The 25349-nt window shown below is 39.1% G+C and overlaps 1 protein-coding gene across 4 annotated transcripts in view; it reads right to left on the bottom strand.

Moving 5' to 3' along the window:
• dlgap4b (discs, large (Drosophila) homolog-associated protein 4b) overlaps positions 1-25349 on the bottom strand; it is a 136523-nt gene that overhangs the window by 7601 nt on the left and 103573 nt on the right. For 2 of the 4 annotated variants that reach the window (XM_038301764.1, XM_038301766.1), the window contains 6 exons: positions 22930-23077; positions 20546-20795; positions 20118-20270; positions 6897-7336; positions 5759-5847; positions 1217-1704 (listed from right to left, as the gene is read on the bottom strand). In XM_038301764.1, the coding sequence (XP_038157692.1) occupies positions 1217-1704; positions 5759-5847; positions 6897-7336; positions 20118-20270; positions 20546-20795; positions 22930-23077 (1568 nt within the window). Of the gene's footprint in view, positions 1-1216; positions 1705-5758; positions 5848-6896; positions 7337-20117; positions 20271-20545; positions 20796-22929; positions 23078-23770; positions 23873-25349 lie in introns of all 4 variants that reach the window. The other 2 variants (XM_038301767.1, XM_038301765.1) reach the window with 2 other exon arrangements.

The following is a 25349-nucleotide window of genomic DNA, read 5'->3' as shown; positions in this document are numbered from 1 at the left end:
ATGGGGGAACTGTATCAGATGGGGTGTGAATACCAGGATGCATTATTTGGGCGACAGTGGCGTTGGATGTAGGAGTTTGCCCTGTAATCGAAGGGTTGACGGTTCAAGCCCCGACTTTCAGTGTTGTTGTGTCCTTGGGCAAGACACTTCACCTGCATCGTCTACTGATGGTAGTCAGAGGGCCCAGTGGCGCCAGTGTACGGCAGCCCGGCTTCTGTCAGTGAGCCGCAGGGCAGCTGTGGCTACAATGTAGCTAGCCACCATCAGTGTGTGTGTGAATGGGTGAATGAATGTAGTGTAAAGCGCTTTGGTCAAGTCTCCTAACTTCAATAAAGGCGCTATATAAGTACATGCCATTTACCAGGATGCATTATAACGATACAAAATGATGTAACACCGTACACGCCGCGGCAGATAAGCCGCATGCGATAGAAATGCTGCAGATGTTGTGTCTGATTTCCACTGTGAGCGTACATGGAGCGTCGAGCATTACTAAGCTTTCACAGGCTGAATATGGCCTTCTTATGTAATCAAGGTAATTATTGTTAATTAAAACTAAGAAAATAATGAACACTAGAATTAAAACACCTTTTGTTAAGTGAAAAAAATAAAAAATTAAAACAAACTTAAACTGTAAAAAAAAAAAATACGTGTTTAAAAAAACAAATTAAAACAAATAAAATTTTAAGAGCGTATGGGCTAAGTATTCGTTAGCCATAATGCATTGATATGAGGTCTATTTTTTTCAGCTTTTTTCCCCCACTGTACCGCATTACGCCAGTAGATGGCAGGAAAGGCAGTCAGGTCCTTTGGCCGACTTTCGTCAACTGGGATTTAATTTTCCTTAGTCCCTGTGATTAAAGTTGTTTTACACAAAAGACTAAAACTATAACTTAAAACGACGGATATTTCACAAAGTATTTAAACCTTGCGTGCAATGCTCTCTCTCACTCCACAAAGTAAGACTCATGAACACCTAACTATATGTCAGACTCTATAACCTGTCCATGCCATTTACACTGCTCTATTCGCACACTCAAACCTGTTGGATTAAGAAAGGGATGTTATTGATGTTCATATTTATGTAGATAAAGGTGGGGCTTTGGATGCTTTTGGTTATTTATTTCATAACAGAATCAAATGTTTGGCGTTTCCTTACTACTACCAGCAAGTTAACCCTGAGACCTGGTCTAGTGAGTCCGCTGCTAACCCTCACCCTCCTCTGAGAGCTGGTTGTCTTTGGTTTCCTGCTCCATCTGTTGGCACCAGCCCTCCATCCGTGCCGTCTCGGCCTGCAGCAGCTTCAGGAACCAGTGGCCGTCTCTCCGACACAGCGTCCCGCCTCCTCCGCTCTGAGAGGCGCTTCCGTTGTTCCCGTTTTCGCTGTCGAGCCAGGGGTCTGGAGGGGGCAGAGAGGAGGGGTCCAGCGCCGGGTCCAGGCTTTCGGAGAAAGAGGAGGAGCTGCTCCGTGTGGTGGAGCGGTTGAGGATTTGCCTGGGAGGCGGCGGGGAGGAGGTGTTGCCAGACGGGTCTCCGTTGTCTAAAGAGTCTTGTCCAGGTGGGGAACTCATGGACTGACTGGCACTGTTGACCATGACTTTTTTCTCAAAGGTTTTGGCAATGCTGATATGAGAAATGGCAGAGATGTCCTGTGTGTCAGAGTCTGTTTCTTGTTTGGATGCCATACTGCTGGAGCGACTGACTCTGGAACATAACAAAGTGACAAAGTTAGGCTTCAGTTCAGTTCAGTTAAGAAATTAGTCCTTCCAACAGAGCAAAAAGCTATTTATTGCAAAAGTTTTGTTGTTTCACACCTTCCCGTATTTAATGTAGGAATCTACAAAATTATTTGCATGTTATAAGTCGATGCTAGCCTTAAAACTAAATATTGGCCCTGAGCCACTTAACCAATATAACTACTGTAACCGACATTAAAGGAACTGTTTTTGTGACAAACAAGTGGTTTCAAAATTAATCCTTGCAGCTCAAGTGGGAGATTAGCTCAGAAGGGTCTATAAGTAGAACTAAAGCATTGAAACTGACACAATCTTAATCTTAAGAAAATACATTGAACTGGCGTCATTTGTTTTGGTTCTGTGCTCAATATTAATGTTTAGAAATAAAATTAAGAAGGAAAATTGAGAACTATTCATGAAGCAGTTCAGCCTGCAGGATTCGTTCTTAACACAATTTACCTGTTTTTTTAAATAAACAAAGTAATAAAAAAAAATAGTTTAAAATCATTAGTTAATTGGAAAAAATGGTTTAGGAAAAAAATCATCAGTTAATTGGATAGATGAGTTTTAAAATAGCACATATCTATGAGCCAAAATTCAAATATAATGTATCCCTAATTTGATTAGGAGTCTTTGTGATAAAAGATGGCTCTTAATGGCTCCAAAGGGCTGGACCCCCTTCGTCTGTTCCAATTTGCCTTTATTCTAAACCAAAACAAGGCCTTGTTGGGCTACTGTATGAAACCTCAAACTCAAAGCTATTCCTGACATTAGAATAAAAAAAAGCTTACTGGATGGGAAGCGAAACGTCTTCAAACTTTGAAACCAAGTCCAGTGGATTTTTTTTGTGGAATAACTTTTAATTGTTAAGATGCCTTCAGATGCCATCAAATTATTAAGTGACACCACCTCTATTTAATTAATAAAAATATGGAACATACAGGAACCCCCCCATATAGATCCTGAATATACCCCATAGTGACGCATGGTATGGCAGTATTATGCTGTGGGAAAAGCGGTTAGAGACTGTTATCGACTTAAGACCTGAAGAGATGATAATAATAATGATAATAATAGAAGTATTTTCCTGCCTACAGCTAATGACAGAGCTAAAAATAAAGTAACTTTAATACTTTATAAGGTATTTGTGAATCGAATTGATTAGTCTCCAGTTGAACAAAAATATTCAAACCCACAGTCTGAGGTGAACTGGAATAATTTACACCAGTGGTTCCAGTACATTTCATTTTGTTTACACATAATATCGATTATCAAATATTTTCCTTTTTATTGATATCGAGTTTACCCTAACTAATATAACAAAATGTTTATTGAAAATTTCAATTGTCAAACTTGGTGTTTTAGTTTTTGAGAGTCTGCAAAGCGCCAACTCAGGGGTACAGTTCACCACACATTTTTTCACATTTTCATCCTTAAATATTTTCAAAATTTACCTGCATGTTTACAAATATACAGTCCTTTCCATTAGTTTGTCAAATAAAGTCCTTTAAAGTTAATATTCTTATCGTGAGAAAATGTGGAAAGCTTCGATGGGTGTAAATACTTTTGCAAAGCCTTGCTTCTTGCCTAGAAAACAAAAAACAAAGAACTACAGGTGCTGGTCATAAAATTAGAATATCATGAAAAAGTAGATTGATTTCAGTAATTCCATTTAAAAAGTGAAACTTGTATATTATATTCATACATTACATACAAACTCATATATTTCAGATGTTTATTTTGTTTAATTTTGATGATTACAAATGACAACAAATGAAAATCTCAAATTCATCATATCAGAAAATTAGAATATTACTGAAGACCAATAAAAACAAAGGATTTATAGAAATGTTGGCCAACTGAAAAGTATGAACATGAAAAGTATGAGCATGTACAGCACTCAGTATTTAGTTGGGCCTCCTTTGGCCTGTATTACTGCAGCAATGCGGCGTGGCATGGAGTCGATCAGTCTGTGGCACTGCTCAGGTGTTATGATAGCCCAGGTTGCTCTAATAGTGGCTTTTAGCTCTTCTGAATTGTTGGGTCTGGTGTATTGCATCTTCTTCTTCACAATACCCCATAGATTTTCTATGGGGTTAAGGTCAGGAGAGTTTGCTGGCCAATTAAGAACAGGGATACCATGGTCCTTCAACCAGGTACTGGTAGCTTTGGCACTGTGTGCAGGTGCCAAGTCCTGTTGGAAAATGAAATCTGCATCTCCAAAAAGTTGGTCAGCTGCAGGAAGCATGAAGTGCTCTAAAACTTCCTGGTATGTGGCTGCGTTGACCCTGGACCTCAGAAAACACAATGGACCAACACCAGCAGATGACATGGCACCCCAAACCATCACTGACTGTGGAAACTTTACACTGGACTTCAAGCAACGTGGATGAAGTGCCTCTCTTCTTTTCCTCCAGACTCTGGGACCTTGATTTCCAAAGGAAATGCAAAATTTACTTTCATCAGAGAACATGACTTTGGACCACTCACCAGCAGTCCAGTCCTGTTTCTCTTTAGCCCAGGCAAGACGCTTCTGACGCTGTCTGTGGTTCAAGAGTGGCTTGACACAAGGAATGCGACAGCAGAAACCCATGTCTTTCATACGTCTGTGTGTGGTGGTTCTTGAAGCACTCACTCCAGCTGCAGTCCACTCTTTGTGAATCTCCCCCACATTTTTGAATGGGTTTTGTTTCACAATCCTCTCCAGGGTGCGGTTATCTCTCTTGCTTGTACACTTTTTTCGACCACATCTTTTCCTTCCCTTCGCCTCTCTATTAATGTGCTTGGACACTGAGCTCTGTGAACAGCCAGCCTCTTTAGCGATGACCTTTTGTGTCTTGCCCTCCTTGTGCAAGGTGTCGATGGTCGTCTTTTGGACAACTGTCAAGTCAGCAGTCTTCCCCATGATTGTGTAGCCTATAGAACTAGACTGAAAGACCATTTAAAGGCTTTTGCAGGTGGTTTGAGTTAATTAGCTGATTAGAGTGTGGCACCAGGGGCCATCAATTTTGAACCTTTTCACAATATTCTAATTTTCTGATATGATGAATTTGAGATTTTCATTTGTTGTCATTTGTAATCATCAAAATTAAACAAAATAAACATCTGAAATATATGAGTTTGTATGTAATGTATGAATATAATATACAAGTTTCACTTTTTAAATGGAATTACTGAAATCAATCTACTTTTTCATGATATTCTAATTTTATGACCAGCACCTGTATCTCATTCCAGGCTGAGTTTTAGTGCTGGGTCACTCCGTCTGCTTAAGACAGGAGAAACTTGAGAGCAGAGCTTCTCGCCTCAACGAAGCAAATGAATAAATGGACTTCATGTGAATTCTGCCTAATTGTCTCCATTTCCTGTAACCGTTCAGGAAACGGATATCATATGCAATCCAGGCAAAACGCTGAAAGTACTTTAATGCACATGAGAATAAAAAAGAATGACAAACCGAATGTAAGACCATGTGATGAACAGCTATTTATTTAATTCTTGAACTGACCAATCAAACTCTACCTAAAGAAGATCATCTTTATCCAGAGCCAATAGTTAATCAGAGTTAGCTCACAAACATAAATCTGCACTGCAGCAAATAGGACATTGGTTTCAAGAATAAGCAGAAACATATTTAAAGTCTCCCTCCATTTTAAACTGTAGCACTAAATTGTACAGAAAAAGATTTGTTTTATTTAGAAGAACTTTCTCTGTACCTATAGTGAAATAAACATATCCATATGATTACAAAATAAATATAGTGCACAAAACAAAAAGAAGCTCTTTATGATCATTTGAAATATTCAAACTGGCCTGGAGGAGATCTTTAAATAGTAAATGCTCCTATGAGGAATGAGCCGAAACGTCACAAACACTCCACACACACAGAAAGACACTCAGTATGGTTTTACATAAATACAAAAGCCCCATACTGGAGGGAGGGAGGAGGACAGTCAGAAGAATGTGTGTGTGGCTAAAATATAAATTCCTCACGTTGTTAAAAGGACAGGAAGAGGACTTACTGCCACCCGTCCTCCACCTGTACTCCTATCGACTGGAATTTGGCCAGAGGCGGGGTCTCCTCTCTGGGGGCTTCCTGAATGCAGTCGACCTTAAAAGGAATAAACACAAAAACAAAAGGAGGCAGAAAAAATGCTGGGTTAGAAAACAGGGTCATGCATGGTTTATGTTAGTCAAACTGTATACAAGTATTTATATGTGTAATTTAGAAAAGAAACAAATCTCAAAAGATACACAGATAGTAGGTATTTAAAATCATGGATCAGAGTGCAGATCAGGTTGCTGTTAATTGATCTGTTGATTGATTTTCCTGACTAAAGTGAAGCCCCATGTTGTTGTCTTACTAGTCCCTGTTGTGGCCATTATTTTGTTGATATAACTAATCTGGGTGGTGCCTAATCATTAACAATGTGTTATCACCCCTTACGAAGATGCTCACAATGAGAGACCCTTCCTTTTTGTCCTGTGATGCCATGCGTTTTGTCTGCACACTGTTAACTGGAACTCGACTGAAAACAAGCTGAATTATTAATGAACCAGATCAAAGAACGTAACACAGCCAGCAGGAGTAGCATGTGAATTTATTAGAATAATAATATAATAATTGAAATTTATTGATCTCACACTGGAGAAATTCACCTCTGCATTTAACCCATCGCCTTGTATAGCATGGGCTGCCACTGTGCGGCGCCCGGGGAGTGGTGTGGAGTTAAGGGTCTTGTTCAGGGACCTAGAGTGCAGACTGTGAGGATCGAACCGCGTACTTGCAACCTTCTCAGAGCACAAATGCACAGCTCTAACCACTAGGCCAACACTCCCCAAGTATATTAAAGACTGCAGGTGTTTGGGTGGGGGCTAGTAAAAAAAAAAAGAATGAGTTAGTTTAAGTTTGTGGTTCAACTGTTGTTTTTGCTTAGCTACCTGCTTTTTTTCATGCTTTTCTCTTTACTTCTTTTATTTTACAGTTTGATTCATGTAAAGCACTTTGAATTGTCTCTGTACTGAATTGTGCTGTAGAACTTGCCTTTCCTATTGTTGGTTTTTAACTCCAGGAAACACATGTCATATCCAACAACTTCTACTGCATGGGCTTTAACTCTTTTCCTTCAACATCACATAAGATGAACTTTATTAGCCTACCTGTATCCCAATAGAAGACAGTTTCCGCCTCGGTACTGGGGCTACAAAAGGTTCCTCTGCTGTTAAATTCCCTTTACTAGATCCTGATTTCACAGATTCATTGTGGACGACTGAGTCACTTGTCTCAGTGGAAGCGTTGGCGGTGCTAGGGACGATTGGCTCCCTCGGCGTAGCAACGGGAATGGGGATGATGTGCGGAGGTCGAGGGATACCCCAGGCCAGACTGTTGGCACGGGTGCTGTCAAGGCTGTCGGAGGAGTTGCTGTGAGCGTGGCTGGACTGGCTGTTGACCTCTGACCTCCTATCCTGCTGGTCTAAGTAGTTGTCCTGCGCCGACTCTGTGCTGCTCTGCACCGTTACCGATATGTAGGGCTTGGAGGTTGTGCGCGGAGGCACAGGTGGGGGGGCGGCCTTCTTACAGCTTGTTATGCACGTAGAGACTGTGGACAAAAACAGAGGATTAGGATGAAAAGATTACAAAGGATAAGGTTCTGAAGTAGCTACCTTCGGTTATTCTGTCCCAAAAACACTCTTTGACACAAAACAGAAAACATATGGGATAAATGGCCTCAACCACATTTTGCTCATTAGCATCATTTGAAAACACTACATCTTTTTTTTATTTATCTATTATGGAAAAGAAAGGGTTTAATCCAAGTTTCACCCTTCTACTGTTTATTTGAGTTGGTGGAGTCCTTGCCTATTCCAATGACATAAGTACCAAAAGCAACAAACAAACCTATGTACCTTGTTCTAAACTTTGAAACCCTCAGTTTAAATCCTTAAAAATCAAATATGAATTGCATACATTATAAAAGATTGTAGAACAAACATCCTTTTAAGCATGACACATTTCTAAACTTGATCATCCAAAGAAGCGAAAGAGGGACAATCATCTGCAGCACTGTAAAAAGTCAGTTTTTTTTTTTTTATTCATCATGTTCCCCCCTTGTTTACTTAAAATCACAACATTAAATCACAAAGGCTTTGTTTGACAATGACATAAACCCAGTGGGACGACTCAGTCCGAGTCCGAAATGTCAGACAGTCCTTTAAAAAATGCAGACTTTAGGTCACATGTTCAATTATCGCACGCATGCAAATGTTATCCAAGATATAGCTCCTTCCCCAACGTCTATTATTTCAACTGAATTTGCATTTTTAGCTCAGAGGACTGTGTCAGGAGAACAGAACAAAAAAATAAAAGCAGCATGCAGAGTACAGGTGTGTCATGAACTACTGGCTGCTCCAAGGCTGTTTCTGTCTGCAGTCAAACACTGACGATTGGAGAAAAATAAAAAACTCTAGCAACCCACAATCAATATTAACATGTTAGTTTGGAATTGAAAAGTTAATATTATATTTTTAACAACATTTATTTTATGCCAACCGCTCAAAACCCCAATTCATCCATCAACTAGAGATGCACCAATTACACACCTGGATTGGATATCAGTGATTTGACATCGTAGATCCAGTTCAGTTTACTTATTTAACATTTTAAAATATAGATGGAAATAATGAAGAAGGATGAAGTAAAAAAAAAAACAAAACTATATTACATTATAGCTTGTTAATCGTTTATCTGGGCCATGGACTTTTAATAAGGTAACTGTGAAGGAAGTTATATTCATATAGAAATAACACTGACAAGTAATCATGCTGCAGTGTTTAAGAAGTTTGAATTCTGAATATGACCAGAATTTTCCTTTTAAGAGACAGAAAAAATTGGATGTTTTAAACTACTTTTAGTCACCAGAGGCAGTTATTAAGGATAATGGGAGCTAATTATATGGTATTAACTTAACATGTAAATTAGGGATGCACGATATTGGGATTTTGGCCGATATCCGATATGCCGATATTTTAAAACTCATGTAGCCGATAACCGATATCGATACCGATGTTAAAGCTGGACAAAAATAAGTAGTCATTGAAAATAGCAGTTTTGTTATCCATTTCTGACACTTTGAAAAATAATAAACTCAAATATATTTTCATATACTTATATCAAACTGATTTTTAAAAACACGGTATCGATCTATTTTACTTTCAAAATCTCGTGAACTTTCATCATTCTGTTACAAACTCTCGTGATATTTTGCAAATTCTTGTGAGATTTTGTTAGTAAAATAGATCGATACCGCGTCAATATATCAACATATAAAAATATGGCAAAATTTCGTGAATTTTCGGGAGATTTCGTAGCATAACGATGACATATAGCAATATTTCATTAGTAAAAGAGGTTGATATGGTGTTTTTAAATGACAATATATCAGCATATGAAGATATTGGGATATTTTAATTAGGGCTGGGCGATATAGAAAAAAAGCTTATCGATAAAAAAAAATGCATATTGATCGATATCGATAATTATTGAAAAGATTTGAAACCATATTTTATGTGCAGCTCTGCCTGGACTTTTTATAATATTGCTAATGTAAATACGTGTGGATGTTATGTTATTTTTACTTTTCTTATCTCATTGTGTTGTGACTGTCACTATGTGTAAAGCTGCTGCTACACTGCAATTTCCCAGCTTGAGATAAATAAACTACATCTATCTATCTATCTATCTATCTATCTATCTATCTATCTATCTATCTATCTATATGATTTAATTTTAATAAAAAACACAAACACAGACTTCGAATTAAATCTTTATTTAACCAACTTTTTTAACTATAACAGAATTGTTTTAAAGAAAAATAACTTAAGAGACCTGAGTTATGTTATTAAATACTGACAAAGAATAAACTAAAGTGACCAGAAAAGTGACCAAAATAAATATAACAAATAAATAAATGCCCCGCCGCCGCCCCCGTTTCCTGCTTTAACCTGAGTTATCACTTTGAAGTTGCTGCCGGCCCCTCAGCATTTTTATCTCAATTGTTAGAACTACGTGGGAAACTGCCCAGAACTGAAAATATATATATATTTTCCGAAGATTCCTCGGAGGAGAGCCGCACCGGGGCCTACACAGCTCTTACTCCTGCGGCTGTGAGTGGCTGAGATGATAAAAAAAAGTTGGTTTCGTTATCAGACTTCGTTTTCACTGGTTCCCGACACATTTTCCAGATGACTGTGGTTTGTTTTTGGTCCGACTTGCCATGACCGAAATACTGCCAAACTGCCGAACTACAAAAACCTTTCTTTGGAACAATTTCCTCCGCCTCTCCTTGCTGCGACATCTTCATGTGCTCTGTGTTGTGGTTTGAGAGGGCGGCGCTTGGTGACGACATGCCTGGGTCCGCGATTGTGATTGGTTGGGAGGAAGCAGTGACTAGCATAAACCTACATGCTAGGCTACAATGAGAAGGAAGGAAAACTTCGTTTCTTTTTTATCAAACTTTTATCGACCCTCTTTTTTTCTATTGCGCCACACGTCTATCGATCGATATATATCGTTATTGAATTATCGCCCAGCCCTAATTTTAATGTATCAATATTTTTTCCCTCGTCTTTAGAAGTTTTTAAGTCTTTAAAAAAGAAGTTTTTGAGGAAGAAGAAGAAGTAGTATTTTTTTTTTTTTTTAGACTTTAGAAACTCAGAAGCTGATCAAATATCGGGTTAAATATCGGTGGGGTGGCCGATGTCCGATATTCAGTTTTAAGGCCGATACCGATAGGGGGCCGATTATATCGTGCATCCCTAATGTAAACATATATTCTACATACGGTATATTCTAATATTGCAGATTCTAAGGTGGAAATAAATTACAAATCAGGTAGTGTCTTGAAGTTCTTAAATTATCCATTGTGTCTGCTGCTACTCCTCAGCGTTGCTCTGCTTCATCTGTGTGTGTTTTTACTGCTGTTTGGGCCTTGGCTCTAACATGCAGAGCTGCACATTCTGTCAGTCATTCATTCCTGCTATTTTACTTTACAGTATTTTAGCAAACAAAATGTCTTTTACTTTTTGGCTGAAGCACTGATTTCCTCTATCATGCAAGCTGCAATCAAAAGATCTTAACGCGTCAAAGAGTTTGAAAAGGTTCGGAAGTGAACATGTGATTTGCAGTGAAAGCACTCAAACTAAAGGCTTGTTGTTCAACAAAATGTTTTGTCAGCTTTATTTCTACATAGTATGCAATGGTACCAAACACCCAACTCAAACGACCTCAATCCCCGCTAACTGTTAAAGATTATTCAAGAAGAATTAGTATTCCCACTGAGCATAAGAAACATTAAAAACTAAAGTGCGCTTTGCCACTTGCTTTACTTGTTCATAAACTTCAGCTTTTGATTGACACCATCCTTCATTAAACATTTATGAAGTAGTTTCTACTCCAGCTTGCCGAGTAGCCTGCATATTTATGGCAGTTGGAAATATGTTGCATAAACGGTCTGGGAATCTGAAACAACATATTTCCCACTGACACGCTCTGCAGCATTTGTCAAACACCTGAGCTCTGAATAATCTGCAGGTGTCACCGACAACAGGAAATACTACACTGAGCCAATTCATTAAGCTTCGAATAGTAGTAAAGAACAGACACTGATATCATCACTCAACACCTGGGATGACACCCAAACCACACCCGAGCTGGCCCATATCCAGACTGCAGGAAGGTCTTCATTCCACAACAACTTTACAGATGGTGAGCTGACAGGACAAAGCAGGTTTCGAATTACGGGCAGATGGATGGCAGCACTTTAGAACTGACCTTCAGTGTTTAACGATAGAACTTTAAATCAGAATGTTTACATTTTATTTTAAGAAACATTAACTGATTTGTTTTACTTACAATTTTATAATTTTTATTAGAAGTTTCAGATCATTGCAACAACATCTGTTGGACCAGATTACTGGAGCAGCACCTCCTCCACCAGCCAGGCACCTCCTCCATCTCCTCTAAGGATATCCCAGGCATTCAAGGACCTGCAGGGAGACATAGTCCCTCCAGCGTGTCCCGGGTCGTCTCCTGGACCTCCTCCTTTTAGGACATGGCTGAAGAGAGGCATCCAGGGAGCGGATGCCGCCTCAGCTTACTCCTCTCGATGTGGAGGAGAAGCAGCACTACTCCCTCTCCAGGGGTGGCCGAGCCCCTCACCCAGTATACTTCTAAGAGAGATCCCAACCTCCCTGCAGAGAAAGCTCATTTCACCCCTCAGCTACATTTTGGGGAAAGGTGATGCTGAAATTGATGGGAAACAGAATCCCAGTGTGCTTTATCCACACAAATAAGCCGTAAATGAATAGTTCACATTAGCATCAGAGATTAAACATGAGATAGCGTGGCAAAGTAGCTTACAAGAATACAACTGGTCATCAAACAGTGAGAGGGTAGAACGAATAATGTATTTATTTTTTCAATAGCTAAATAAAATGCAAACTCTTCAGAGTCATACAGTATAGCGTTCAACAGAAAAGGCCATGTAATGAAGGTAAAACATTACAATATGACCGGTTGGAGGATTTACCCCGATTGACCAGATATTAAAGCGCTTGTTGCTAAGAGCTGCCCTTGGCTGTTATTTTGTCCATTGTCTTTGGGAGCTTGATGGTGTGGAGATCCATCTAACCACAGGCCTAACAATGACATGCACAGATCAACCACATGAGAGATCAGACCGGTTATACAGAGGATTGAAGTTTAACAGCATGTACCCACTGTTCTCATAGAGCAACGACACTAATGAGCCGAGAGTGCAGCAGAGGAGGCAGGTAACCTAAAAACATCAGATTCATGATGAATTTGTGGCACAACCTGTCAAAATATGCACTTCTAGCAAAAAAACAAAAGACAAAAAAAAAAACATGCCAGACAAACAGCATAACCGGCATTTTTTTTATTTTTTATAATCAGAGTTTCCTGTGAAACATCTGCTTGACTTAACACAGCTGGGGATGCCTAAAGTCCATCTCTGCACGAGCATCAGCTATAAGCAACAGTAGTACGGTAATCCCAGTCTAAATGTTACTAAACCTGACGAAAAATAACGATCAGACATTAAGCCAAACACTATGAAGCTTTAATCATACAAATTGAAACAGAAGAGCAGCTCAGCAAAAATTGACTGCAGTTTCTCATTGTAGGTGAATTTAAATGAAAAACACAAAAAAGTGCTTTTATGTTGAGATAACCTCAGAGGAATCCAGAGTGGGCAGTGTGGAAACTGCTTTGGTGCCATTGGGATAGAGATTCAGCTGTCTACTGTAATCTCTGGATCACAAACAGTTTTCCAGCCAAGCTAAAAAAAAAAAAACTGGCTTCAAGATTTTCCAGGAGGTGAAAACAATTTATAAAAACTCCACTCACTGTACCACAAAAAGCACATTTAAAAGCTCTGCTGCTCTGGTCCAACTTACCAAAACTTGAGACTTCTGCTGAGTAGTCAGGGTTTGGGCAAAAATGCCAAAACTGTTGAAAGAAAGTTCTTATTTTCCTTAAGTCAGAAAATAAGGTCAATTATAAATTAGTATCTGTTCTAGAATGTGTTCAAACGGCCTTTTCTAGGTTTATGAACTTACTAACTATATTAAAGAATAAATAATTATATAAATAAACTGATACAGTCAGGTAATAGGTACAGTACATGTAATAGATAAAGCTAAGATTTGGTATAGAACAGGCATCCCCAAACTCGGTCCTCAAGGCCCCCTGTCCTGCAGGTTTGAGAGGTTTCCTTGCTCCAGCACAGCTGATTTTAATTGAAAGCTGATTAACAGGCTTTTGGTCTACTGCAATCAATATAACCAGCTGTGCTGAAGCAGAGAAACCTCCAAAACCTGCAGGACAGTGGGCCTTGAGGACCGAGTTTGGGAATGCCTGGTATAGAAGACACAAAACGGTGAAAAAAGGATTATAAAAGCTGACTAGAGATTTTGAAATCAATGTCATTTGGTAGGTCTGAATGATTTTTTCAAAGATCAAAATTGCTGTTTACTTTTTAAATTGCAGTCTTATTTAGATTTTCCTTTGCACTAAAAACCAGCAGGTTTCACTCAAGGATTTCATTGTTTTCATGACCATGAAATTCTGCTTGTTCAGAGTCCACAGTCGCAGGTCTTTACTGTTACTGAAGCGTGGACAACGGTTTACTTCTACTGTAATGGATTAATCAGGGCTGTAGTTGCAACCCTCTGTTCCCAACCTTTGTTTCTCGGACTGAAACGGGGGAGGCCAGTAGGCCCGCTGAATTCACGTAGCCCCGGTTAGAACCTTGGGAAGAAAGTCGATATTTCACTCAGGACCCATCTGTCTGACCCTCTTAGCAGTTTTTAAAGAAAAGCAGTCTTTATAAAAACTGATTTCAGTGGGGAAGCACACATCCGCTCAAAAGGCAGACCACTCAGGGCCCCTCAACAAACATAAGAGGTCCCAGGCTGCTGCCGGCCTCTGTAATGTGGGTGCACCCTCCATGCACTCTGGAGGAACGGTGACACCAAATTATTTGCCCCAACCCATCCACCTTCAATATCATTATGCCTGAAATGGCTGCCAACTGCACCTTCAGTGTTGATGCTGCACATCCAGCATGTAAATTTACTGCATAGCCACAGAGATCAGTGGCCATAGCCTGCAACACATGTTTCAGCGTGCCGTGGTGCCAGGCAAAAAAAAGCAGTGGCAATGTGTGGGACCATGGATCCCAAAAGGAAAAAAGGAAGATAGCTGATGAGAACAGAGGATTCAAAGAAGAATGGACCGAAAAATTTGCTTAATTACCGTATCAATGCGAAAGAAAATAAAAAGAGTAATTCGGAAGGACATTTCCAGGGAAGACTGCTAAATTTGCATCCGATCACAAAGTTGGGAGTGAAAGAAAAAGTGCGACTGCAGAACTTCTGGATAATTTAGAGGAGAGCAAAGGTAGATTTAGGAAGTGGGTGGCATCTCCAAACTCCACTACTGCTGCTAGTTTTGTTGCAAGCATGGAAAACCGTTCACAGATCAAACAGGTAACGATTTTATGCAGGTATGTACATTTTTTTTTTCATTCTTCCCCAAAATTTCAAAATAAAAATAAAAAATAACCCCAAGGATCACTGATGTGGGATGTCTGATTTTGAGGTTAGAGAGCTCTGCTTTGATGGATGTCACTTCCTGCTCGGTTCCTCATGACTCAAGCAACTCCTCCCAACAGAAACACGTCCACCATAGAAAGATTACTTTGTTAGAAAGATTACTATCTTTCTAGAATTTCATCAATGCAACAAACCCTGAGCCGAGCGGTGAAGCAGCGCCCGGCAGAGATGGGGACTCGAGGTTGTGACTTGTACTCGAGTCGCACTTAAGTCGCATATTTAATGACTTCAGACTCAACTTAGACTTGCATTTTAAGGACTTCAGACTTGTCCGAGACTCGCAATTTCCGACTTGTGAACAATATATATATTTTTAAGCGTTTTTTGTTTTAATAACTTGACTGATCGGCGCTCGCCTTACCTGCACACAGTCATGTAGCAGTTTAAGATAATGATCATTCCATAGATTTAATAGTGACCTTTAAGCTATACCACCTCAGTGAAGGAGATGAAAACACAAGGAGAAACAAGCGAGCACGCAAATAGATTTGAGACTTGACTTGGACTTGAGCTCTCAAGACTTCAGACTTGACTTGGACTTCCAAAAAATGACACAGTGAGAGCGTTCACTGCTCCTCACTCACTTCATGCTACTATGTGACATTTGTTCCAGGATAAACATTTAATTATGAATGCTTATTATATATTTAAGCCAGTGTAGTCCTTTTTTCATAGTGAGCTAGTACACTTAGACCCCATGTTGCCATACAAGGCTTATATATGACTTTTACATTTTTGCATCTCAAGACAGATTTGTGTTTTGGTTTTTTTTGGTCCTCTTTGAGCAGTTTGGGTTGCCGACCCCTACAGGAGGCCAACACGCCTGTTCGTTATATAGTAATATTACTTGATCTTGCTTTTTTTTCTCCAACAATCCATAGTATAAAATAAGAAACAGAAGCTGTTATGATTCATATAAATATCGTATTGTGTCAACATCGGTATCGGCCAATTCTGAAAGCTGCAATATTTATATCCCATCGGAAATAAAAAAAGTTGTACACCCCTTATAAAATGCATCACCTTACTGATGTAAAGTCTATCCATAATAATTATTTGCAGAAAGGTTTGTTAAGATCCCCCTATAGTCAAACCAATTAGTGATTTAACAATTTAACAAGTTTGATATTCAATAGTATATTTCAAGATGTGTAAAAAAAATGCCCCATATATATATATATATATATATATATATATATATTTTAGGCTTGTCCCGATCCGATCCACGTATCGGATCGGGACGCCGATATTGGCAAAAAAATGCGTATCGGCAAAGCATGTAAAATGCCGATCCAGACTGCCGATCCAGACAGCCGATCCAACGCCTTGGGGTTCCTCCTGAAGAGCTGGAAGAAGTGGCTGGGGAGAGGGAAGTCTGGGCCTCCCTTCTTAAGCTGCTGCCCCCGCGACCCGACCCCGGATAAGCGGAGGAAGATGGATGGATGGATGGATGGATGGACTGCTGATCCAGTTTTTAAAAAAAAATCCGGTCCGTATTTTCCAGTTTCGCCGATTGAAACAATCCATTCCACTATTTTGCGCCAGTGTTCCCCTGTTTTGCATTTTTATTAAAACTTACAGTAATACTTGCACCTTTAACTGTTTATGGTTTTACTGCTCACTGTGCAATTTCAGATTGCTATTCATAATTTTGTCCAGTTTGTGTTTATCTCTTAATAAACAGATAAGTTTGTTGTTACCAATCATTGTGTTTTATTCAATCTCACCTAATTTAGCTGGCTAGATGTTATCAAGAGTACTAAAACCCTTTTCAACATGAGTCTTACAACTAAGGCTAAATACTTTAACTTTAACTTAAACTTAAATACATGCTCGGATAGGCTGGTATCGGCCAGTATCGGTATCGGATCGGAAGTCCAAAAACAATATCAGTATCGGATCGGAAGTGCAAAAACCTGGATCGGGACATCTCTAATATATATATATATATATATATCCCAGAATGCTTTGTGCTGAGAGCTCAATTCGCAAAGCTTTATGGGATTTGCTGTCACAGCGGCCCGCTGTCGCCATAGGCTGTCACAGCGACTAATAACAAAGATGACGCAGGCACCAATGGGGCAAAAAGCACCAATCATCTGTCTGAACAGTCAGTAAATTGAGTTTGCTATAAAGTCCACCATATAGTCCCCGCTGTATATGGACACAGTAAGGTTATATGAGCATTGAGAACAGCACATTTTAAACAGGGCGTGCATGAGGAGAAATGGGGTCATGCATGCTCTTTCACAGGCATTTTCTTTTTAAGTGTTCAGGGCAGTACTATTAAAACATCCACAACAATTCCTTTAATGGTATAGCGAAGGATGTTCTTTTTCCAGGTGGATCACCAAAATAAGTGGTCTTCTTATCATCAATCATTCTGGTGATAGGTTTATGTAAGGCCATTCTATGTGTTTGTCCAGATTTTCGTTTACCGATGGTGAGTAAAACATGGTGCAAAAATTGCAAATCTTCTTTTTAAAGTGATCTTGTATGAACGATGCAAACAGCAACTTTTAAACAGAGTTTGTACGAGGAGCGGGGGGCTCGTGCATGCTCTCACACCCTTTTAATAGGCGGGTAAAGGGTTGTGCATGTGCATTTTTGTTTAAAAGTGGAGAAGGCGGGTCTTTCCGAAAATTGGTAGGTAAATCTGATGGTTTTCCAATGGAATTAGTGCTTTTACTCTTAAAATAAGATAATTAGATAATATGCACTAGATGCAATTTTGTTTCTTATTTTAAATGTAAATTGTCTTGTTCCATTGGCAAAATAATGACTGATTTATTGTGCTCTTGTTTTAAAAAAGAAAGAAAACTATCTAACGCATGTTGGTACAGGTCTTTTGTGAATGTTATTACTTATAATATTTAATTAGAATCATCACAAATTTGCCATAAAACATGCGATTGGTGCATCTTACTGTGTCCTTTATTAAAACCAGTGATGATTTCCTCAATAAAATAGTTTTATATTTAAAATCACTTAAAAAAAAAAAAAATAATCTAAGTAATTTCCTAAGATGCACATATTTTGTCCAGCAGGTGAACTCCTGAAATGCTTGTTTATTGCATGACTCCTTAAATATAGTTTCTATCAATAAAGCAACATATAAACAGATTTAGAATAACGTTTTAGGACATTTTCCTACTATAAAACCCAAAGAAAATCATAAATAATGAGATGCAAAGTATGAATCTGTTAATAGCACCAATGAGGAGATGCCTTCAAATATACAGCAATGAAACCTTCAAACAGAGCGCTGAAGTATTTTACAAGACAATCCTGCATCTCATTCTTCTTGCTCAGAGTTAAACTATAGAACAGTGTTTGTGACAATCTTGTTAGTAGTAGAATAAAATAGAAAATAATGTGAGAAACCTACTTACCCTCCTTTTTCTGACAGAGACAAGCGTCGCATGTAATTATTAAAAGTAAACTATATTAAATAGCAGCTGTAATAGTGCAGCCATTCATTTAACCTGCTACTAAAGTCGGACAGAAGCGGCTATGGAGGTTTGTCTGTGTTTGTTTGGGGAGGCTCTCCTATGGGAGGAGGCATTGTGTGGTGCCTTCAGGGACGCCTCTGAAATTAGACCTTTACGCCCGCGCGAATCCGAGATTTTTGCCACACTGGCAGCATTTTCTGTTTGCTTTTGTTTTCTGAGACAAATTGCTTGTTATTATTTAATTAAATGTTCAGAGGCCCAAATGGCACCTTAGCAAGATCTAGATGTGTTTTGAAACTGACCTGATGAAACATGAAATGGACACATTTTGCAAATTGCCACAGCTTGTTTAGATAATTTTACACACTTTAGCTACTTGTTTTTATAGGTCGTCATTTTCAATAAAGGTAAAGCGGACATAAACAAAAAAAAAAAAAAACAAAACAAAAAAAAACAAAAAAACAATCTACTTTACTCCAAAGGCCATTTTTACAAATCGCTAAAAATCAACTGAAAATGTAAAATAAAAAAGGAAGGAAAGAAAGAAAAACATCTGAAGCAGTCTGAGTAGAATGTGCAAAAATAGACTATAAGAACATTTAAAAAACAATGGAGTGAGATATTTTATAACGACGGCATCTTTGATGTAAAATAATTTCCAAAAAAAAAAAAAGGAGAAAGAGCGCCACATGGTGGATGATTGTTGGTATGAAACGCTTACAGGACAAACTCTTCATCTTTCACATGCATATATATATATATATATATATATATATATATATATATATATATATATATATATATATATATATATATATATTTTAGCTTTATCTCTAAACTTAGTGAATTAAAGTCACAGCCTTATGGCAGAAATTTTATTTGTATTTTTTCACTGCTTTTATGCAGTTGTAGGTGCCACTTCCTGAAATATCTTTTCCTAATGGCATAAGTACCTCTGGTGATACATAAGCTTCTTTTGGGTATAGGTTATGGGCCAATTGTCATTAATTATCAGGGGCATTAGTTATTGAACGCCCCTCATATCTTAGCATTTAAACATTTAAGCATAAACCTGAATAACAAAGGTTGTACAATATACAAATCACCCATTCATCCATCTTCCAAGGATGTCTGTCAGGGTCATTTCCCGCTTATCTCAGCAAACTATAAGCAAAAGTCAAGTCCATTGCAGGGCAACTCGGAAACACACCAACATTAAGGAAATATAAAGTCACCAATCAACTTAAAGGTAAGCCTTAGTACCTGGAGAGAACCAGCACAGGCACAGAGAAAGAACATACAAACAGCGTGTAGAAAGACCAACAAACAGGATCTAAACCTAGGGCCTTCTTGTACTGCAAAGGTACCACAAACTGTGCCACCATATAGTCCATAATATACATTACATTAGAAATAAAAGAAAACATTTAGTTTTAAACATGCAGCCCCCATAGTGGGGGTTGGAGGTTATGGTTTGTGTGAAACCTGCAACTTTCTGCTTGGAGTTTTTATTTCTTTTTAAGTTCATGCAAAAAAGTCCTGTTTAAAAATGTCTGTCAATGCTACAGTATTATTAGGGAACACATGTTTTCACTAGGGTGGCTATTTTTATAAAGAAAGAACCAATGCTTTAGGATGATGTCCAAATTAACTTTATTGTTTTAAATATAATTTAGAAGTCCATGGGACTTTATCTGACTGGATGTTTTCAGGGGAAGAGGTTTAGAGTTGTTACCTGTGTGTGGGGGTAGGATGCGTGGTCTGTCTGTCCCAAAGCGCTGAAGAAAAATTGCAAGTTGTTTCTCCTTTGGAGCTCTATCCAAGCCAGTGGCTATCAGGTAAGATGAAAACTGTTCTTTCCATGTCTTCCATTGTGAAGAAAGGTCGTCTAGTGTGGGTACAAAAGCTGCATTTAAGCTAAATATACTAAATATACTTTAGGGAAAGTTGGATGAAAACTGTCTCTTTAAGGGCAAAGTATTGGAAAGATGTAAAGTAAATTACAAACGACAGCAAGAAATTGGGCCAAGTGTTTGTAATAAAGGAGGAGGGTGGGGTGGGACAGTACAACAAGCAGGTTTGTAATTTAAGAGGTTTTTATTACAATAGACCATATCAGAACCTCTGTTTTCTATATTTTATGCTTAGTTTAAAGTCACTTACCAGTGCCAGTGCCATACGTGCGAACGGAGGAGTCAGTCGGAGGTGGAGAGCAGCCTGAGTCTATGGAAGCGGTGTCGTCATCTTGGGAGCAGCCAGCCTGGATAGCTCTAAGGTAGCTGTGGCTGCGGGAGCGGAAGCATGTTGGCATGGGCATGTCTGGAGGCTCCGAAATGTCCTGCGGACGGGAATCTCTGAAGGTAGGCTCTGAGCTTCTGTCTTCATAATGATGACTTTTTTCCAAGTCCCGCAACTGGACAGAGAAATTACAGACATTGGACTATTTAACCTAATACAGATTTTTAGTAGATGCCTGTGAAGCGGCATAAATAAGGCTTGACAACAGCATTTCCTTTGGTTTGTTCTTTTACTTCAAACTCACTTTTCACCTAGTAACTTCTAACCGTTAAATCTACTGTAAACCATGCAACTCAAAAGTAAGTGGAGAAAAAAATGAGGTAATTAGAAAAAGATTGCACAGCCGATCCTTATCTGATTGACCTTCTATTTGACAAACTATTGTCTTCTCTGTTAGTGGACAAATTAGACCTATAGCTCATTGTCCCCTCGTTTGTCTTTTGACATAATTACATTAATACAAGACAGCAGTGAACAGGGAATGCTTTGTTCAGAGGAATCTCATTATATCAGTTATTTAAATGGAAACAACAAAAATGAGACTTGAAACAAAAACCGCTGTTTTATGCACAAGCAGAAAGGCATTTAGAATGACTTGTAATAGACTTTTAACAGACTTGTAACAGAAACCTCTGAAACAGTAAACTGTTTCATTGAGTTTTCGTGTAAGTGATCATGAATCCTACCTGTTTGATTGTTTTTAGGCCAGCTGGTTATTAACCACACTTTGTTTTGTTCCGGTATATTAATTAGTGAGCAGATTTACCTACCACTCTTCTAATGATCATCATTCTGCACGGCCTTTATCATATCCATGAATATCTCCCTCTCTCAGTCTTGGCCAGATTGTCTCTCCTTTGCCTTTATAAGGACAAGTCCAGTGATTGTGTGCACTGCCTTCCTTCCTTTGTCCTGCCTACCCTCGCTGGATTCTCACTGGCTTCTGACTCTGTTCACATCCTGGACTGCTTTTTTCTGTCAACAGTTTGTTCAACCTTCCTCCAGTCTGGTCAAAGCTTGCCATCAGCCGTCTTCCATCTGTTCAAAACCATCTTCCAGCCCCATCAGATACCTGCTCAAAGCCATGTTCCAGCCTGCCCCATCATCTACCTGCTCAAAGCCTTGTTCCAGCCTTCCCCCATCACCTACCTGCTCAAAGCCTTGTTCCAGCCTTCCCCATTATCTACCTACTCAAAGCCTTGTTCCAGCCTGCCCCATCATCTACCTGCTCAAAGCCTTGTTCCAGCCTTCCCCATCACCTACCTGCTCAAAAGCTTGTTCAAGCCTGCCCCCATTATCTACCTGCTCAAAGCCTTGTTCAAGCCTGCCCCCATTATCTACCTGCTCAAAGCCTTGTTCCAGCCTTCCCCCATCACCTACCTGCTCAAAGCCTTGTTCCAGCCTTCCCCATCATCTACCTGCTCAAAGCGTTGTTCCAGCCTTCCCCCATCACCTACTTGCTCAAAGCCTTGTTCCAGCCTTCCCCATCACCTACCTGCTCAAAGCCTTGTTCAAGCCTGCCCCATCATCTACCTGCTCAAAGCCTTGTTCCAGCCTTCCCCTATCACCTACTTGCTCAAAGCCTTGTTCCAGCCTGCCCCATCATCTACCTGCTCAAAGCCTTGTTCCAGCCTTCCCCCATCACCTACCTGCTCAAAGCCTTGTTCAAGCCTGCCCCATCATCTACTTGCTCAAAGCCTTATTTAAGTCTGCCCCTGTCATCTACCTGCTCAAAGCCTTGTTCCAGCCTTCCCCCATCACCTACCTGCTCAAAGCCTTGTTCAAGCCTGCCCCATCATCTACTTGCTCAAAGCCTTATTTAAGTCTGCCCCTGTCATCTACCTGCTCAAAGCCTTGTTCAAGCCTGCCCCATCATCTACTTGCTCAAAGCCTTATTCAAGCCTGCCCCTGTCATCTACCTGCTCAAAGCCTCCTTCTAGCCTAACCCATTATCTGACTGCTTCAACCTAGACCCTGCTACCTGATTGTTCAGCCTAACACCAGCTGTTGAGTCATCACCTAGTTGCTGGGTTGCTTCCATTGTGCCTGTTTACTACTTCAGTCCATCTTTATCAGACATTTGGGGTTCTAGTGCAAAAAAATATTCTGCCAGGGAATGCAATGCTTATATAAGAAATGAGATTATAACATAAAAAAAAATCTGCTGATATTAGGGGGTTATATTATTATTTAAGCTAAAATAACTTATTTTTATTTTTACAGATTAAACAAAAAACTAAATCTCTTACCTGTCCCATGCAACTACGTCTGCCCAGGGTGCTGCAAGCCTGACTGAAGCCATCTTCATCCCATGGTGCCAAAGCCCCTGGTCCTCCAATGCAGTCCAGGTTGTCAAGGCTGCGATTACTAGAAAGCTCTCTGAGAGACGGAAGACAGCTGGGAAAATAGAATATGACATGATATATTTTTTTTTTCATGTTAGATGTCCAAAGCATAGGAAGTTAAACAGACCGACAAGCTGATGTTTTCATTATGACCTGAGAAGCAGCTGGGAAACATCAGTTTATGCCTAAAATGACTGAGCAGCAAACGAGGAATTGAAAAAGAGATAAAGAGGAGATGTGTGCCTTTTAAAACTCTTCTGTCATTTTCACGTATAATTTACATGTATCCATAAACTCTAAATAGTCTCTATTTCAATTTCATTGTTTTTGGGTCACCCATTGCAGAATTTTAGCATGCAGATTCAGCAATGTCAAACAAATAATGTACACAAACGACAAGATGAAAGTAATCAAAAATTCTTTATAAAGTTTATATACTTTGTGTTCATTCATTATGAGAATAATATGGCTGTAAAGTTTCATGGTGTGATGTAACAACACAAACATTGTTGATTCTTTTATTTTTCTAGACACAAATGACGCTATGTTTAGTTTTAAAGCAGATGGAACTAACAAGCTAACAATATTCCAGCAGCTATTGGAAGCACGAAATGATTTTTGCATTGGAGTTTTTATTCTGCAGTCTTTTCTGAGGGGAGCAGCGCAAAGTCATGGACCAAAATTCATTAAACCCAAGTGTTTTGCACTGCACCCCTGAGGAGAGGCTGACATACCTACCACTGACCTGCTCATTGACCTGCCCAGCTGGTGCAGAGAGGGCATGCTGTGGAGTGGAGACCACAGGGCATCCAGCTCCCCCTGTAACAATGTGAAATCCAAGGTTCTGCTGCTAACACGAACCAGTTGGAGCAGAACGAAAGAGAGTAGGGTTGGATGATCAGAGAACGGTTGGGGTCTAAGAATATCAATCTAAGAATCAAGTATGTGATATAAAGTGATGCCTTTGGTGTATTTAAGGAGCAAGTAACTCTGTTTCTTCAACCATTTCAGCTGGATTTATTTATGCACTTTTACATAGAGCTGTTCATTAATGATGAATGTTTGATTTTTTTTTTTTTAAACTTGTTGGCCTTGAACAGCTCAGAGTCGCACCAGTTCATATTTTTTTGTTGTTCTCAGATGTATATTCGTATGTGAATAAACTAGATTTCTAGTTATGATACCACTGGTGGCAAACATAATATTTTCACAGTTTGTGAAAAATAAGCACTAAAATATACATATACCACCTTTTAAAATACACTTTATTGCCAATAGTATTTGCAATTAGTGACTTTTCATGCTTAAGTAATATGGTTGATTATAATATTGAACAACTAAGCTGACGTCCAGTGTTGGCCTGCTGCATCGGACACTTTCAATGGCACACGGTGATGTAATGCTTGGATGCAGCTGCTTTGCCATGGAGACTCATTGCCTGAAGCTCTCCGTGCATGTATTCTTGAGCTAATCTAAAGGCCACATGAAGTTTGGAGGACTGTTGCAAAAGGCTCAACAGAAAGTTCATGACCTCAGTGTGGCAGGAATCTCAGCATCTGCTGGGCTTTCTCTTTGGTTTTAGGCTGCCTCTTCCTTTAAGTCTGAGTTCCAATAATTTCAAATCACTTCCAGTTTTTTATAAAGCACTAACAGCTGTCACTGCTTAGCTTTTTATTTTTAAAAGAAAATTGTACATGACTGGACACAGTGTCATCCAGTAATAGTACAAAACATGTATTCACTGAGCTCCTGAGAGCGACCATTTCCTTCAAAAACAGTTCCATAAATCCTCTGCATGCCTGAATGCTGCAGCCAGGGAAGCAATTGAAATATCTCAATTTAATTATTTGGATTGACAAACGCTTGTGCCAATACAGAGTATACTAGATACTAGATTCTCCTATCATGGTAAAAATAAAGTACTTATCTCCAATCAATTGTATAATCTAGTCTTCACCAGTTTTGAAATGTCATAACATTTAATCATAGATGTTTAGAGCAAATTCTAACATTTATCAGAGACTTAGGCTTATTAGACTTTTGTAAAAAATAAATGGCCCAAATTCCCCTTACAATTTACTTTCTTTTAAACACTCTCATATAGCTGGAATTTCAATAGGTTAGGAAGAACATAGGCTTTCGTATATGCAGAGGATAAAATTATGTTTCTTTCAGGTCTCAATTCATCTATCCCTGCTTTGATAAACTCGACTGGTGAGTTTGATCTAATTTCAGGTTATGAAATCAACAAAATAAAATGCTGGACGAAAAGGAGAGAGAGATTATTTGCCTGCAGTCATTTCACCATTTAAATCAGTCTCAAA

Source organism: Cyprinodon tularosa, unplaced genomic scaffold (assembly GCF_016077235.1).
Source record: "Cyprinodon tularosa strain WSP-4 unplaced genomic scaffold, ASM1607723v1 ctg473, whole genome shotgun sequence".
Lineage (NCBI taxonomy): Eukaryota > Metazoa > Chordata > Actinopteri > Cyprinodontiformes > Cyprinodontidae > Cyprinodon > Cyprinodon tularosa.
The sequence above is the reverse complement of the archived record's forward strand: the minus strand, read 5'-3'. Positions and strand labels throughout refer to the sequence as shown.